At 48.9% G+C, this 15,730-nt stretch overlaps 1 protein-coding gene across 1 annotated transcript in view; it reads right to left on the reverse strand.

Moving 5' to 3' along the window:
* The window catches only part of ITGB5 (integrin subunit beta 5), a 108,366-nt gene that overhangs the window by 89,431 nt on the left and 3,205 nt on the right, over positions 1-15,730 (reverse strand). The window contains exon 2 of the mRNA XM_070406395.1: positions 7,596-7,681. Coding sequence (XP_070262496.1) covers positions 7,596-7,681 — 86 coding nt within the window. The remainder of the gene's footprint in view (positions 1-7,595; positions 7,682-15,730) is intronic.

Below are 15,730 nucleotides of genomic sequence, written 5' to 3' on the forward strand. Positions count from 1 at the left end.
CAACAGCGGGGTTCCCACTGCAGTTGAAGGTCCCTCTGCCATGGAGTCTGATTTCTAGCCATAGGTTCTCACTGCCCGAGAAAAGCACAGAGAGTGCGGCCGGCCCCAGACAGTGTTCACCCCACAAGCCCAATAACTCCTCTCTTCTCCTAAGCCAGTGATGGCGAACCTATGACACGCGTGTCAGAGGTGACACGCGAACTCATTTTTTTGGTTGATTTTTCTTTGTTAAATGGCATTTAAATATATAAAATAAATATCAAAAATATAAATCTTTGTTTTACTATGGTTGCCAATATCAAAAAAATTTCTATATGTGACACGGCACCAGAGTTAAGTTAGGGTTTTTCAAAATGCTGGCACGCCGAGCTCAAAAGGTTCGCCATCGCTGTCCTAAGCTCCTTTCTAGGTAATTTTAGGGCGCAGGCATCTTTAAAGAGAAGAAACCAAAACCACCGAGGCCAGAGGCATATACTGTGACGGTTATGACCTTTCCGATACACAAACATTACAACGACAATGCCCCAACACCTGCAATGCCAAGCTCCCAATTCAATGAGAGCAGGTGCCCCAATGATAAGCCCTTGGAGGAAAGGAAGACTAGTGCTGAAGAAAATCCTCTCACACGAATGACAGCCCAACGTCGGATGTGCTAAGAGCCTTCATATCCCGGCGACCTGGCACCAGGACCCTCCACCAGGTGGGAACACAGCACGTTCCAGGGGAAGGGGACCGTGGATGTATCGCCTGGCGCCAGCCCCTCACTTCTGCGGGTGAGGAATCAGAGGCCGCATGCCTGAGTTCGTGCCTACGTTCACCCGAGAGCTTCTTGGACCCAAGTCCAGTATTGTTTGTGTCATCACCCTCTCATCGCAGCCAAGGCCACTGCTGAATTCCACAGCAGAAAACTAACTGGGCACACAGATTCGATGCCTCTGCATTTAGTATCTCCTCGCTGCCCCAAATGCAGAGATCCTCCTGCCTCCTATCAAACTTGGAGGATAAATGTCCTCTTTGTGCAGAAAAATGAGTATGGAAGGTGGGAGGGGGGACGTTATCTCAACATGGAAACTAGCCCTAGCTGTTTTGGCTCAGGAGATGGAGCACCAGCCTGCGATTGAAGGGTCCCAGGTTCGATTCTGGTCAAGGGCACATGGCTGGGTTGCAGGCTCGATCCCTAATGGGGGGCATGCAGGAGGCAGCCGATCAATGATTATCGATCATTGTCTCTCATCATTGATGTTTCTCGCTCTTCCTCTCTGAAATCAATAAAAATATATTTTTTTAAAAAAGAAAAGAAAAATGGAAACTAGCTTCAGGATGGGCCTCTGATGGGCTCAATTGCTTGCAGGTGCTCCACGCTGGAGAGGTTTCAGTTCATGACGGAAGCCTCTGTCCATGGTCTCCCAAACCTCGTCATCACCCCCCCCCCCCCCCCCCCACAGGCCTCATACAGGGTAACTGCATTACAGGCAAGTTACCGAGAGAAGCGACCGAATGGGAACAGGAACTTGAAACTTCTTTTGTGGCTTTTAGTCTCTATCTGGTAATAACAAAAAAGAAAGGGAGGTGTTCCAAATTTAGATCCTTTTAATTTGTTACCACACTGGCCTCTGCTCCTTGTTATAACCCGCCCCTCTCCATTCCCTCCATCTCCTGTTACCCAGAGCACATAATGAGGTTTATCGTAACATTGTAACACCTGACTCCCTGTACACTTCGTTCACCAAAATCTCTTTTCCTGCAGTCAAGGCCAGGGCCCAGCTGGCTCTCAGCACAGCTGTCTGTCATCTCAGCCAGTGCATTCAGGGTCATCGTCTGTGCCACACCAGTCATTACATTTTATCTGCAGGCCACCCCGCCTACTCCTGCTAAAGGCTAAGATGCTAAAAAGATGTGGGTGGCTGTTCGGTGGGGGAGTGGGGGGCAGGGGGGGTAGAGAGGACAGATCTGTTTGTTTGAAACTGCAGACCCTGGAAGAAGAGGCATCCACGCCGGAAGAAGGCATCCAGGCCAATCCCTGGGATGAAGAGGGAAGAGGCAAACCGGAGAAGAGGCGGAGAGCCCAGCAGAGAAGTGGGCACGGGCGGGGAGCTGGCTGTCCTCTGAGGCTGGCCTTCTCCTGCAATATGACCGGGCCAGGCTCTCTGACCTGCCAAGGCGGCAGCCCCGGCTGGGCAGAGGCCTCATGGGTTTAGGGGTGAGGCAGGAGAGAAGGTAAGTGATGCAAGCCCAAATCTGTGCACCAGCCACGCACTGCCACGTGTGCTTCCTGTCTGGGGATAGAGAAATCCCTCTGTCAGCTTCCAGTCGGCTGACTAAAGGCATTGAACAAATATTTATAAAGCATCTGCAACCGGCCAAGATCATCCCTTTCGTGACCACAAAGAGATGTTCTCTCAAAGGATCTATATTTTAGTGGTGAGCTGGAGCGAATGCTCAGTGGTTGTTTTTTTTCATGTTTTCCCAGCTCAAAGGAAACGTTGGTAATGTCTCCTCTACTTTCCCTGCCACCATAACTTCCCAGAAGGTCCTGTCAGCCCGTCCACCTTCCAGCCTCTAATCCATCCCCTTCCTCACATTCCTGCCTCCAGTCCTACTGACTCCTTCATTCCTTCTTCTCCACACCCACCTCCAAGGCAGAGCCCCTTCACCCCAGCCCAGGCTCTCCCGAGTCTTCTTCCCACATCTACTTCCACCAGCCACATGTCACAGGCCTCCCTATTCTCCCTGCGGGTTTCAGCTCCCACAGGGCGGCCTTGCCCAGGTCCTTCTTTTTCCAGTTTCTCAACAGCCTGGACTGCCCACGGCCACATCACCTCAACGTGCCTCACTTTCACGCCCCACAGCCTCCCCTCTGCCCCCAGCCCAGCCCTGAGCTCATCTCCTTTCCTGCCTTTGCCTCCCCTGCTGCTCCCACCAACTGTGCTTTCGGTCCCACAGGGACCATGGCTCCCCCAGCCCCGCCACTTCTCCTCACCCGCTGTTTTCTTGCAGGGCACGCCAGCCTCCTGCTCCCAGCACACTGCTGGTCCACAAAACCCATCCTCCCTTCTGTCCTGGGCACACGGCTAGATTAAGCCTCCAGTTCTCGTGGCACTGGGGCGTAGTGATGCGACTGGGTTTTAGACCGAAAAATGTGGTGGGGATAATGTGGGCTGCCCCGAGGGCTGTCCTAAAAGCACCAGCACACATTCTTCCCAGCACATTCCTCTTCGCGGCTGGCTGGGCTGTGACACACTTTCAGAGCAGAGGCGAATTTCCACTTTAAAAAAAATGAAGGACAGCCCTAGCTGGTTTGGCTCAGTGGATAGAGCATCGGCCTGTGGACCAAAGGGTCCTGATTAGATTCTGGTCAAGGGCACATACCTCAGTTGCAGGCTCCTCCCCAGCCTGGGCCCTGGTCAGGACTCATGCAGGAGGCAACCAATCGATGTGTCTCTCTCATATCGATGTTTCTCTCTGTCTTTGACTCTCTCTTCCAGTCTCTCTAAAAATCAATGGAAAAATATCCTTGGGTGGGGATTTAAAAAAAAAAAGGACAAAATAGATAATAAGCTGCCCGAGTTTGCTGTGTTTATTATTTATTTATTTTAATCCTCACTAGAGGTTATTTTTCCCATTCATCTTTAGAGAGAGTAGAAGGGAAGGAAGAAGGGGGGAGAAGGAGACCGAGAAGGGGGTGGGAGGAGATGAGAGACTGGAGGTGGGAGCGAACCTGCAACCACCACGTACCCTTGATCAGGAATCAAACCCATGACCCGTCCATCCTCGGGCCAATGCTCTAACCATTGAGCAACTGGCTAGGGCTGCTGCGTGTTTTATACTGTGCAGTACATACAGCATAAGTGTTCGAGCTGGCTGAGAAGCAGGGGCCAAGAAGCCACGAAGGACAAGGGACAGGGGCTGAGGTGTGCAGTGCAGACTGGTGAGGACAGGCAGCCCCTCCACACCCTCGTCTCAGAGAGGGGCGTCTGGCAACTGTGGTCTTATAGCCCGAGGGTAAGTCTGAAGCCACCAGGTAAACTATATTAGGAGACAGACCTGAGAGCGGTTCACAGGGCCATGCGGCAGAGCTGGTAGCAACCGGCATGCAGTGCTGCGCTGGAGGACGGGAGGGAGGACAATGGCTGACCCCACCTCCCCTGTGAGAGGACAGTGCTGGGAGGTGGACTGGGTGGAGGAGGTGGGTTAGGTTACCAGGGGTGTTACATGTAAGAGGTCCCCACCTCACCTCAGGGAAAACAAGGAAGTCACTGTGGGAGCTAGAGCACGGGAGGCCGGGGGGCTGTGTGCTGGGATGAATCCTGGGTGATATGCAGCAACTAGGAGCCCGCAGATCAGAAGCCACAAGAACACACTGGTTAGGGACCTGGCCCTCCATGCTTCCACTCCGAATGATCCACAACACACACACATCATATGCTCTTGGCAGTTACATTACTTCTCCCATGATGTCGCAGGATGTGTGGTTAAGAAGGCACTGGTCACATTCATTCTGTCTTGCTAAGGAGCAGAGACTGATCAAAGCCACTCCTGACCCAGCTCCCTGAAACACATTCAGGCCCCAGGAAAGTTACCTTCCAAAGACGGTGGGAAGCTGCATCCCGTGCAAGCCTCATGGGAAGTTCTGCAGCCAAGAACGATGCCCTACCTAAGCATAGAGGGAGCCCCAGGGGCTAGAGAGGGAACCCAAGTGTGGGCTGGGACAATGACATGCTCCTCGGATAATGGCATTCATTGTCAATATCAGGACTTCACAAATACTAACACAAGAAAGGAAGAAACCTAAAGAAGACAAACGGGCCTGGTGTCCGGATCCCACTGCCCACATTTCACTAGAAAATACCCATCGGTGACAGCAGTTTGCTGGACAACTCTCATTCATCACTCAGGAGGCTGGCCTAATTAGCAGCCCCACCCACACTGATCTCGTTTTACACTCCCAATAATACTGGAGGGTGGGAAAGATCTTATTCATCTATACTAATAATAGAGGAACATGCAAATTGTCCAGGATGCATCGGAGTAACCAGGGAAAATGTCACAGTAACAGTAACGACCAAACAGCAGGCTGCGTGGGGCAACCAGGCCAGCAGGGGGGTTAGTGAGGGACAACCAAATGACCAAACAGCAGGCTGCATGGGGCAACCAGGCCGGCCGGAGGGGGCAGTTGGGGGTGACCAGGCTGGCATGGGGGGCAGTAAGGGGCAACCAGGCCGGCAGAGGGGGGCAGTTGGGGGCAACCAGGCTGTGGGGGGGGGGCAGTTGGGGGTGATCAGGCTGGCAGGAGGAGGTGGTTAGGGGTGATCAGGCTGGCAGGGGGGACAGTTAGGGGCGATCAGGCAGGCAGGCAGGTGAGAAGTTAGGAGCCAGTGGTCCCGGATTGTGAGAGGGATGTCTGACTGCCAGTTTAGGCCCGATCCCCGGGATCGGGCCTAAACCGGCAGTTGGACATCCCCTGAAGGGTCCTGGATTGGAGAGGGTGCAGGCTGGACTGAGGGGACCTCCCCCCCATGCATGAATTTCGTGCACTGGGCCTCTAGTTTTACATATAAGAAACTGAGAATAAATCATGGCAAAACTGTACTTAAACTTTGATTTTCTAACTGCATGTCTTTTTAGCAGGCCTCTTTTATCAACGATGAATTCCTGCCAGACTCTTGGCTGAATCTGGGAATATTAAGATGAATAAGACATGGTTTAGGTTCTCAAGGAGATGATGACTTAGTTGATGACAGGCATGAGAACAAATGAGCAGAATAAGAATAGTCTATAAGTGCTATTGAAGGAGTAGAGTATGGCAGACAAAGAAGTGATCATGGCCTGCACATGCACACACAATAAATAGCCATTTAATGAACTCCTTTAATCAATATTTATTGAGCAACTACTGTGTGACAGGTACCACTCTGGGTGCTGGAGATATAGCAATGAAGAATACAGATAAAACACCTTCCCTAACATTCTGGTGGAAAAAGCTTGCATTCTCATATCAAATATGGACAGACAGATGAATGAATGGATGGACAGACAGACAGACAGACAGATGTGTCAAGGGAAAACCATGGAAGTCTTCATAGAGTACATGAAACTTGACCTGAGTCTTGGAAACCTGGAGACAAGGTGTTGGCCAGGGGAAGGTGTGGGCCGCAGAAGGCCCTGAGGAGGAGCAGCACAGGGAGAACCACAAGGTGCTCATCAATCAGGGCTCTCTGGGGATCTTCAGGTGGCTCCCTCTGGCTCGAGGGCTGGGGTGGACACGGGACAATGGTGGGGAGGCAGGAACTTGGATTTTTCCTGCAGGTCATAGGGAACCAATGAAAGGTTTTAAAGAACATTTATAACAAAGACACAATACTAGGAAAAATTCTAGGGCAGTCACACGATGGAGGCAGTGTAGACTAAGCTGGTTTTGCTCAGTGGGTAGAGCGTCAGCCTGCAGACTGAAGGATGCTGGGTTCAATTCCAGTCAAGGGCACTAGCCCGGGTTGCAGACTCGATCCCCAGTGTGGGGCATGCAGGAGGCAGCTGATCAATGATTTGCTCTCATCACTGATGTTTCTATCTCTCTCTCCCTCTCCCTTCTTCTCTGAAATCAATAAAAATATATATATTTTAAAAAGAGGCAGTGTAGCCTACAAGAAAGAGCTGGGTTCAGAAATCCAAGAAGCCATACTCAAACCCCAGCTTTGGACCATCATGTGGCCTTGAAAGAGATACTTTACGTCTTGAGCCTCAACTTTTCATCAATAAAATGGGTGTATTACCGCCCACCCGACAGAGCTGTTGTGGTGATTAGAGAAACTGTGTACAAAGTGTGTGGCATCTAGCAGGGGTCCCCAGGTGATCCCTGGACCACTGAGGCTGCGTCAGGGCAAAGAGCCTGGCCTCCCTGACGGGCACCACAAACTGAACTGCAGAGGCTGAGCCGGTCCAAACGAAAAGTTTTCAGTTCTTTCAAAAACAACCTTAATCGTGCACTAGCTTATGCCCATGGTTCTCACGAGAGTTTAGAAAACTGACCCAGCATTTTCCTTTAGAAACATCACTTCCCAATTAGCCCATCAACCTTGATATTTGCATTGCTTTAGGATAGCAATCTGCTCAAACTGACACTCCTTCCTAAAGGGTTTGAAGAAACAGCAGCCATTATTTCTCAATAAGATCATTCCATGAAGGCCAGTTCATGACATTCAGTTCATCCTCAAATAAGCCACATTATGATGAGCAGCACCCACCCACCTGTCACCCACCCAGGCATGTTCTGAAATACACTCACTTCACAAGCTCAGGTCTCCGACTAAAGAGAAAACTACAGTACACAAGAGTCAGTCATAAGGGGTTCCCCCCACAAAAGGAGAGAAAGGCCTTGCTTCCCTAAAACAGAATTAAAACGTTCAACACTCTATCTAGAGACCCAATGTTATAAAAATGCCACTTTTCTCTGGTCACTGCCCTGGGAAAAAGAGGAAGATATATCGCTTGCAGAATCTGCACACACTTTTTCCGTCCAATCAACTTCTGTGCTGTGACCCCCTCCTTACCCCCAGAACATCCCCTCCCTTCTTCCTCCCCTTCCCTGGCCCACATACCTCTTTGGAGCACCAGGCGCATTTGGGGTGGATTAGCAGACATTCTTCACAAGAGGTGGCACTTCCGCGAGTGCATTCATTGAGACCTTCAAAGCAAGATAAAGGTGCACCAATCAGTTCCTGGCCGTAATCCCTATGGATGAGGCCTTTGAATGGGCCGGGAGGAGGAGTCCCTTCCTTTATGAATGGGGAGCCTGGGTAAGGCTGCAGGGAGCAGGCCCCGGTGCTAATTGCAGGTTAAGGCTCATGGGCTGAAGCCAAACACTGGGATTTTGAAGCACCCACCAAAAGCATACACACCTGTGTTAGCACCTCCCCTTTCTTCTGCTGGACACACTTGGATTTCCACCCCCTCCTCATACCATAGCAGGTTATACATAACATAACATAACATAACATAACATAACAGGGCCCTTTACACTTTCAGCCAAAATGACAAAAAAAAAAAAATTACAAAAGAGGAAATGAAAGAACAGATCAGTCTCCTTCAGGCATAAGAAATGAAAATCCTAAATCGGGTGGTACCACACCAAATCCACAGTGCACCAAAAGAAGCCAGCACAGCCCTTAAAGAAGAATGTAGCCCAGGAACACAATGCGGGGTTAAGATAAAGAAAAATCCATGAATTCAATATATCTACTACTGGGTCAAATAAGACAAGCCATATCATCACCTCAGATAATGAAAAGGCATTTGATCAAATTCAAAACTATCCCACCAAAAATAAAAATAAAAATTAGAAACTAAGATTAGAAGGAAATTTTTTTATTGTTGTAGTTACTTATTTAAAACCCAGGCCATCCCCCTCCGGCAATGGTGTTGAGCTCCCCTCCCCTCCTTCCACCCCACCTTCCTAACCCACCCTCTGACTCTGCCCCCACCTCCCAGCAGCACAGGTGAAACTTCTCAGCCCTTTCTTTTCCTTCCTCTCTGAAACATCAGGACAGATTTTTTTTTTTTTTTTTTTGATCAAAAGCAGAACTTGATGGTTTCTCTCATAATGAAAATGACTCTATTTGGTCCTAACAGACCCACTAGTCTCTCCTAGAGACCTAGTTGCCCATAGCACGATGGGCGGAATAAGGAAAACCCAGCCATGGGAAGAAGGGCTCAGAAAGTCGAGGGGGAAATAGTCAAAAAGAGGAAAGGGGGAGAGTGGAAGAGAAAATGCAGGGAAATAGAGATCGTTCCCTATCTCCTAAACACCAGAATAACTTTTATTATAAGGCATCTCGAAACTGGAGTATTTCCCTAATTTGCTCATTTTAACTCCCTGCTTCTCCTTTGTCACTAGACATAAAATCACACAGGAACTGGGTGACACAGGAAGCTACACTGGGTCTCCCCAAGGGACACTGGAGGGATAGAATGGTAGCTGGCATAGGCGGAAGGAGAAATGGGCAGGACCTGAGTTGCTGGGAAGAAAGAAAGGGTGGCTTGAGGTGAAAACAATGGTTTCTACCAGCCACAGACCTCCTGAACCCTGGGTCCCTGTCCCCCTGCCATCATCCTGTAGGGACCCCTGCCTCCCAGCCACGGAGCTGGCATTGCTCAGACACCACCTCACGGCCAGTCCTGCGGCAGGGCCTCCTGGGTACAGCGCTGGACGAAGAGCACACTTGCCCAGAGAGACAGCTCGGACCAACCAGGGTGCATGACCTCACTTGAGCAGGGACCCCTCCCAGGTCCAAACACTGACCAAGAGAATCTTAGACTCCTGCCTGCCTGCTGCCTGCTTACAGTGACTTTCAAACGGGCACTTTCGCCTTTAGGAAAGAGAATGTGCACGGGATACGTTGCAAAATGCCAGTTGCATTTTTTCGGTCCAATTCCCTGACCTGTCAGAAACCACCACCTGAGGGGGGGAACAATCAAATCTAGAATGAAAGTGACTTTCCCCTGCTCTCCTCAGCTCGTCAAATACAAACTCAGGCCCACGTGCTTCGATGTATAAAATTATTTCCATACAATCATGGAACTACAGAACCTTGGAGCTAAAAATGTTTTAAGATGAGCGAGTCAAGCCGCCTCATTTGATGGATGAAAACATGAAAAACAAGAGTGATTTGGAACCAGGAGCCCAGTCTACAAGGAGAGGTCAGAGAGGATGCTGGCCAGCAAGTGCCCATGTGGGGACCTCCTGATGGTCCGGCACCCTGCCAGACTCAACGCCACGTGACAGGGAGTCCCAGCATCCTCTGGAAGAGCTCTCCAACAGGCCTTTGGTCAAAAAGAAACTTGAGATCGAATATCTCATTTATGTCTCTGAATCCACATGAACTCACAAGCACCACTTTCTAATTACCAGGGCCTCATCACTGAGCTCTGGGGACTTGGGGTGTGGGGGAAATCTGGGTTCAGGGATCCTCGGTTCTGACCCAGATGAGACTGGGCTCTAACCCTCTGCGTTGCCAGCCTAAGACCTTAGACCAGGGTTGGGCAACCTTTTTGTGAGTGCGTGCCAAAACCAGCAAAATCTCTGACTCACAATTCTTCTGCGTGCCAACCCTAATTTTTTGAGAACATGTTACGCCTACTTGATATCTCTTAAGGTGTACGTATGTGAAGAACCTTGAAGAAATAATAAAATTCATTCGAGCGACAAAAACACAGTATATGATGATGAAAAATACATTTATTTTTTAATGTATATATGTACACTGATAGTCCGACAGAAAACTTTGTGACTCCGTTTGATATTATCAGTGGGGCTTTTGCTGCTGCATCACTGATGACAGAGATTTTACATCAGGTTTATATTTCGTGACCTTCAGAGATATGCACGCACGAGCTACTACTTTCATCCGTCAGGCTACTCCTATTACAAGACTTAACAAAATTCATCACTAAGAACAAAGATTCACAAGCATATGTGGATGAAACCAAAACACTGATCGGATCTAGGAAGGCAGGGAGAGTTGAGGCAGAGGCACAGAAATTGCTCTTCCCCTCTCTTGTCAATCCATGTCTATGGTCTTTAAGATAACTTGTTATGTAAAATCATTTATTTATCTAAGATGCACCTACACTGAATTTATCTGAAAAATAAAAAAAGTCGATATTAAGAAAAAAATTGTAAATGGAAGATTATAAGAGAGGGTTTCACGTGCCAGCAAAAGTTACTGGCGTGCCATGTTTGGCATGCGTGCCAGGGGTTGCCCACCTCATAACGCGTTCCAGGGATTGCCCACTTCATAACGTGTGCCAGTCAGTGTTATGAGCCTTAGACATAACACTGAAGAGGCTCAAATGTGACAGACTGTAAAATATCTGTCATACTGCGTTGCTAATTGTTTATAGTTTGTTATTAACATTCACACGCAACAGTAAAGTAGTTTTATTGCGCTCGAAATTATTCCCCTAGAATTAGGTTGCTGTTGGAACAAAATCAAAGTTTAAAAAAACCCCCGCACTCAGCATGCCAAGCACGGGATAGGGGATGCTAGAGGTACAGAGACGAGTCAGCCAGGCCTTGCTCCCCAGGAGCTCACAGCCTGCCAGGGACCGGGCAGCAGACAGGCACTCTAGGCACCGGTGGCAAAGGCTGTGTGCTGATAGGTGTCATGGAGCCAGAGTGACTCCCTTTGGCATCTCTCCCCTCTCCACCTATTAATGTTTCAGACAGTTTGGATTTGGCTGGATGAGTCACTCGGCACCAACAGCACTGCGAAAGGAAGGAAGCAATGAATAAAAAGCTAAACAGCCGGAGTTCACAAATGTCAGAGTGTTGTGTCTAGGTCACAGAAAGGCGCGAGCGGCACAGACGAAGGCCACATCTTTTCTTAGTTGCTGTTCGTGTAGTGACTACTCCCAGCTCAACTTCAACTGCCTGCAGCGCTTAATGTCTTTGAAGCCTGGGGTTTACTGCAAACCATAATCTAAAAATATGCTCTCCTTCCGAAACTCATTGACTCACCCCTCTCTTTCATCAATCATATCATGTCCGGCTGATCATTCCTTCAAGATGTATGAAATCTTTCTTTCAGCCCAGTCCAGCCCTTCCTGCCCACCCCCTCCCCACCCCACACAGTCCAAGCCAGGCCCTCTGTGGATTCCTGCAGCAGCCTCCTGGCTGGCCTCCCTCCCTTCTGCCTCTCCCCAGCACACGTCCAAGGTCAACACCTCCTGAAGCACATATCCAGCAGTTGAAGTTTCCTGACCAAAACATTCAGTGGGATAGCAGGAGTGAGCACCAGGCTGGACCAGCCCTACCGGCTGGGGGAGAGGAGACCAACGCTATTCAGGTGGGAGGTAGGAAAAGCATGATGAGCACATAGGGTGTACGCTCTTCCCTGGGAAGCACATGAACTGTAGCAGACCATGACATTCGGAGCAGTTAATGTCTGTGCCATCACCTTCAAGATACAAGTGAGAAGCCAGGTCAGAGAAATACAGTCCTGAATTACATTGTAGTCACTGTTTTCAAGACAACAGAAAAAAAAAACCATTTCATTATTCTTTTTTTTTTCTAAAAAAAAATATAATTTAATTGATTTCAAAGAAGAAGCGAGAGGGAGAGAGAGACAGGAACATCAATGATGAGAGAGAATCATTGATTGGCTGCTTTCTACACACCCCCTACTGGAGATGGAGCCCACAACCTGGGCAAGTGCGTGCCCTAGACCGGAATTGAACCTGGGACCCTTTATTCCATAGGTCGACACTCTATCCACCAAGCCAAACCAGCCAGGGCACATTTCATTATTCTTGTTTAAAAAAGAAAAGAAGTTGGTAAGGTGCTGGCATGCTTCTCCCTATGACCTGAACTACATCTGCCACATTTGTCCACACAATAGATCAATTATTCCCAGTACAGAATCCAGCAACTAAATGGTCGGGGGGGGGGGGGGGGGGGGCGGAGGAGAGGGATTTGAAGATGTTACTATCTATAATAATAAAAGAATAATATGCTAATTAGACCAGACGTCCAGAAGGACAAAGCCGGGGCTGCAAGGGAAGCCCGGGTCCCGAGTTCCAGAGGGAAGCCCATGCCTGCAGCCAGGGGAAGAAAGGCCTACTCTTGCACGAATTCCATGCATCAGGCCTCTAGTGAAATAGAATATGCTCTAGAAAAGATCTATCTTAGTTCACATTTTAGACTGCCTTTTTGAACATCAGACATCAGCAAAACACCCAACAATGTCAGCTTTAGATATAAGAATTGTGTCTAGGTCACAATGGAATACTTTCCACATTTTTTTAAAAATGTGCATGCTCTTTATATACTAATATAAAGCTTACTCTGATATACTGCTATGTTAAAAATAAAAGACTGAGCCTGCTGGGTGGCTCAGTCAGTTGGAGCATCGTCCTGTACACCAAAAGGTCGTGGGTTCAATTCCGGGTCAGGACGTATATCCAGGTTGCAGGTTCAATCCCTGGTTGGGGCGTGAGTGGGAGGCAATGACCAATGTCTGTCTGTCTGTCTGTCTGTCTGTCTCTCTCTCTCTCTCTCTCTCACTCCCCACCCCCTTCCTCTCTGTTTAAAATCAATAAAAACATAACCTCGGGTGAGGATTAAAAAATATAAATAAATAAAAGGCAAGATGCAGACATGTGTTTCGTGCTGCCTTTCAATGAGAATGGGGGAGGCCTATTTGTAACATATGTGCAGAAGGTACTCTGGGTACATAAGAGACCTCACAGGGACAATCTGGACAGCTCAGTATAGGTGGGGTCCTGGATGGGAAACTAAAACAGAAAAAGGACATTAGTTAAAAGCTAAGGAATCTGAATACGTATGGGCCTTAGTTAATAATAATATGTCAATGTGGTTCCTTAATTGTAACAAACGAACCATACTAACATAAGATGTTAATAACTGGCAAAACTGGAAGTGGGTATATGGGAACTGCCTGTACTATCTTCTCAATTTTTCTGTAAACCTAAAACTGTTTTACATTTCTTTTTTTTTTTTTTAATATATTTTTATTGATTTCAGAGAGGCAGGGAGAGAGAGAGAGATAGAAACATCAGTGATGAGAGAGAATCATTGGTCTGCTGCGTCCTGCATGCCCCCAACTGGGGATTGAGCCCGAAACCCAGGCATGTGCCCTTGACCGTAATTGAACCCGGGACCCTTCAGTCCACAGGCCGACGCTCTATCCACTGAGCCAAACCAGCTAGGGCTGTTTTACATTCCTTAAAAGTTAACATTTTGGGGTTTTTTAATGCCATTGAAACCATGGAGTGGTTGAATCAGGAGCCTACAGTAAGTAGGACCAGGGCAGTTCACCTGGTAGCAGGTGAGACAGACCCCCCCGCCAGTCCCCATATGTGCTATGAGCCAAGGGAAGGAAGGAGAAGCCAATTCTGCTCCACCAGAGGGATGCAGAAAAGCCTCCCCAGGGGAGGGGGCATTTGGGCTGGAATTATGGGATGAGGAGAGGATATCATGGGCATGAAAGATCCAAGGACTTGTTCTGCCACTTACTGGCTACGTGACCTTGAGCAAGTCATTTTACCTTCCCAGGCCTCAGCATCTTCAAGCAAACAGTTCAACTAAATGGTCTCTATCACAGATTCTGCTACACCATCACCCCCCAACCCCGCCGCCAATCTTGACATTTAAATGGGTTCTCTCTCCCCAAGAATGTTTCTTCCTAATAAGCTACATGCAGAGTCCTGACCTCAAAACTAGTTGGAGAAGGCAGCAAGGAGGTACGGATGAAACAAGCCACACACACACACACACACACACACACACACACACACACACACACTACTAAGACTTGCTGTTCATCTATGCATTCAACTAATATCATTCAGACACAGTTCCAGGCACAGAGGATGGAGAGGAATCAGACTGATAAAACTCCCTGCCTCATGGAGCTTATGTCCTGGATGGGGGATACCCTTGTTGGGGAAGATAGATAAGAACAAGGTAAGCAAGTACATGAGCCAGCGATGAGAGCTAAGGAGAAAAATCAAGGAAGGAAAGGATATAGGAAGAAGGTGGGGCAGGAGGCTGCAGCTTTAGTTGGGCGTGGCTGAGCGGGAAACTACCTAGAAAAGGTAGAGGAAGCCGCCCGAGGGGCGCATCTCAGGGAGGAGAGTGTTCCAGGCCGAGGAAGGGCCTGCGGCAGGAGCAATGGGAGCGTGGGCATCTTGCTGGAAACAGCCAGGAGGAGGCGGGTGCTGCTGGAGGGAAGTGTGCGAGGGGAAGTGGTAAGAAAAATAAAGTCAGGGGAGTAGGGCAAGGGAGAGCTCACGGAGAGCCCAGCAGGACACCGGCGGACTTTCTGGAGGGTTTTAAGCAGAGTGGCATGATCTGAGTTAAGTTTTAGCAGGATCGCTCTGAGTCAGAGTGAAGAATAACTCAAGGGGCACGTGCAGAAGCTGGTCCCAGGCCTACAAGAGACAAGCAACCATCTCTGCAAAGCTCTGGTGGGGGTGGGGGTAGGGGGTGGTGGGGGAGAGGGAGGGAGGGAATCCAGTAAGGAGTGGGCAGGCCATGCTATGTACAGCCCCCACCAAACATCCGCCATAGGGGATGTGTCAAGGCCTGTCCTGGAGCAAACTTTTCATGGTGTGGCCCAGGAATCAAACCCTGCTTTCAACGGAAGCAAGAAGAGGCCTCACAAACAAATGGGCGCCTGTAAATAAAGTGTCCTTTACATCTACAAAGGCCATTAATCCCATTCCAACTGCAAAGAAAGAACACAAACCGTAGCTTTGGCTTCCAAAGCCCTGGGCCCCAGTCCAATGAAGATACCTGTGAAAAGAGCCGCGACCCCATGACCCAGCCGCACACCAGCCCGAGAAAGGACACTGTTGTTTAAGTGCTGTGTGACTGCCCCACACTGCTGATAGCGTTAGCACTTCTCAGCATATGCCTGCGCACCAGCTTAAGGAGAAAAGGTAGTTGCCAGGCAGGCACCAAGGGCCTTTTGCCAACTACTTAGATATTTTAATTCCCCGTTGCCTCAGCAGCTAAATAAGCATGGAGAACAAGCAGGCAAGGAATACTAATTAGAGCTAATTAGGCCCTGCCCTCTTCCGCCTCAATCCCCTTTGTACAAAGCCCCCCAATTCAAGGATGATGGAGCCAGAATGTAAATACCTAGGGTAAACAGCAGTCTACACACCAAGCCCGCATCTGCATTTCATTGTCCTGTCACTTCTAAACCTACAT

This window comes from Myotis yumanensis, unplaced genomic scaffold (assembly GCF_028538775.1).
Source record: "Myotis yumanensis isolate MYYU_CA2020_CCGP unplaced genomic scaffold, mMyoYum1.0.hap1 SCAF_2, whole genome shotgun sequence".
Classification (NCBI taxonomy): domain Eukaryota; kingdom Metazoa; phylum Chordata; class Mammalia; order Chiroptera; family Vespertilionidae; genus Myotis; species Myotis yumanensis.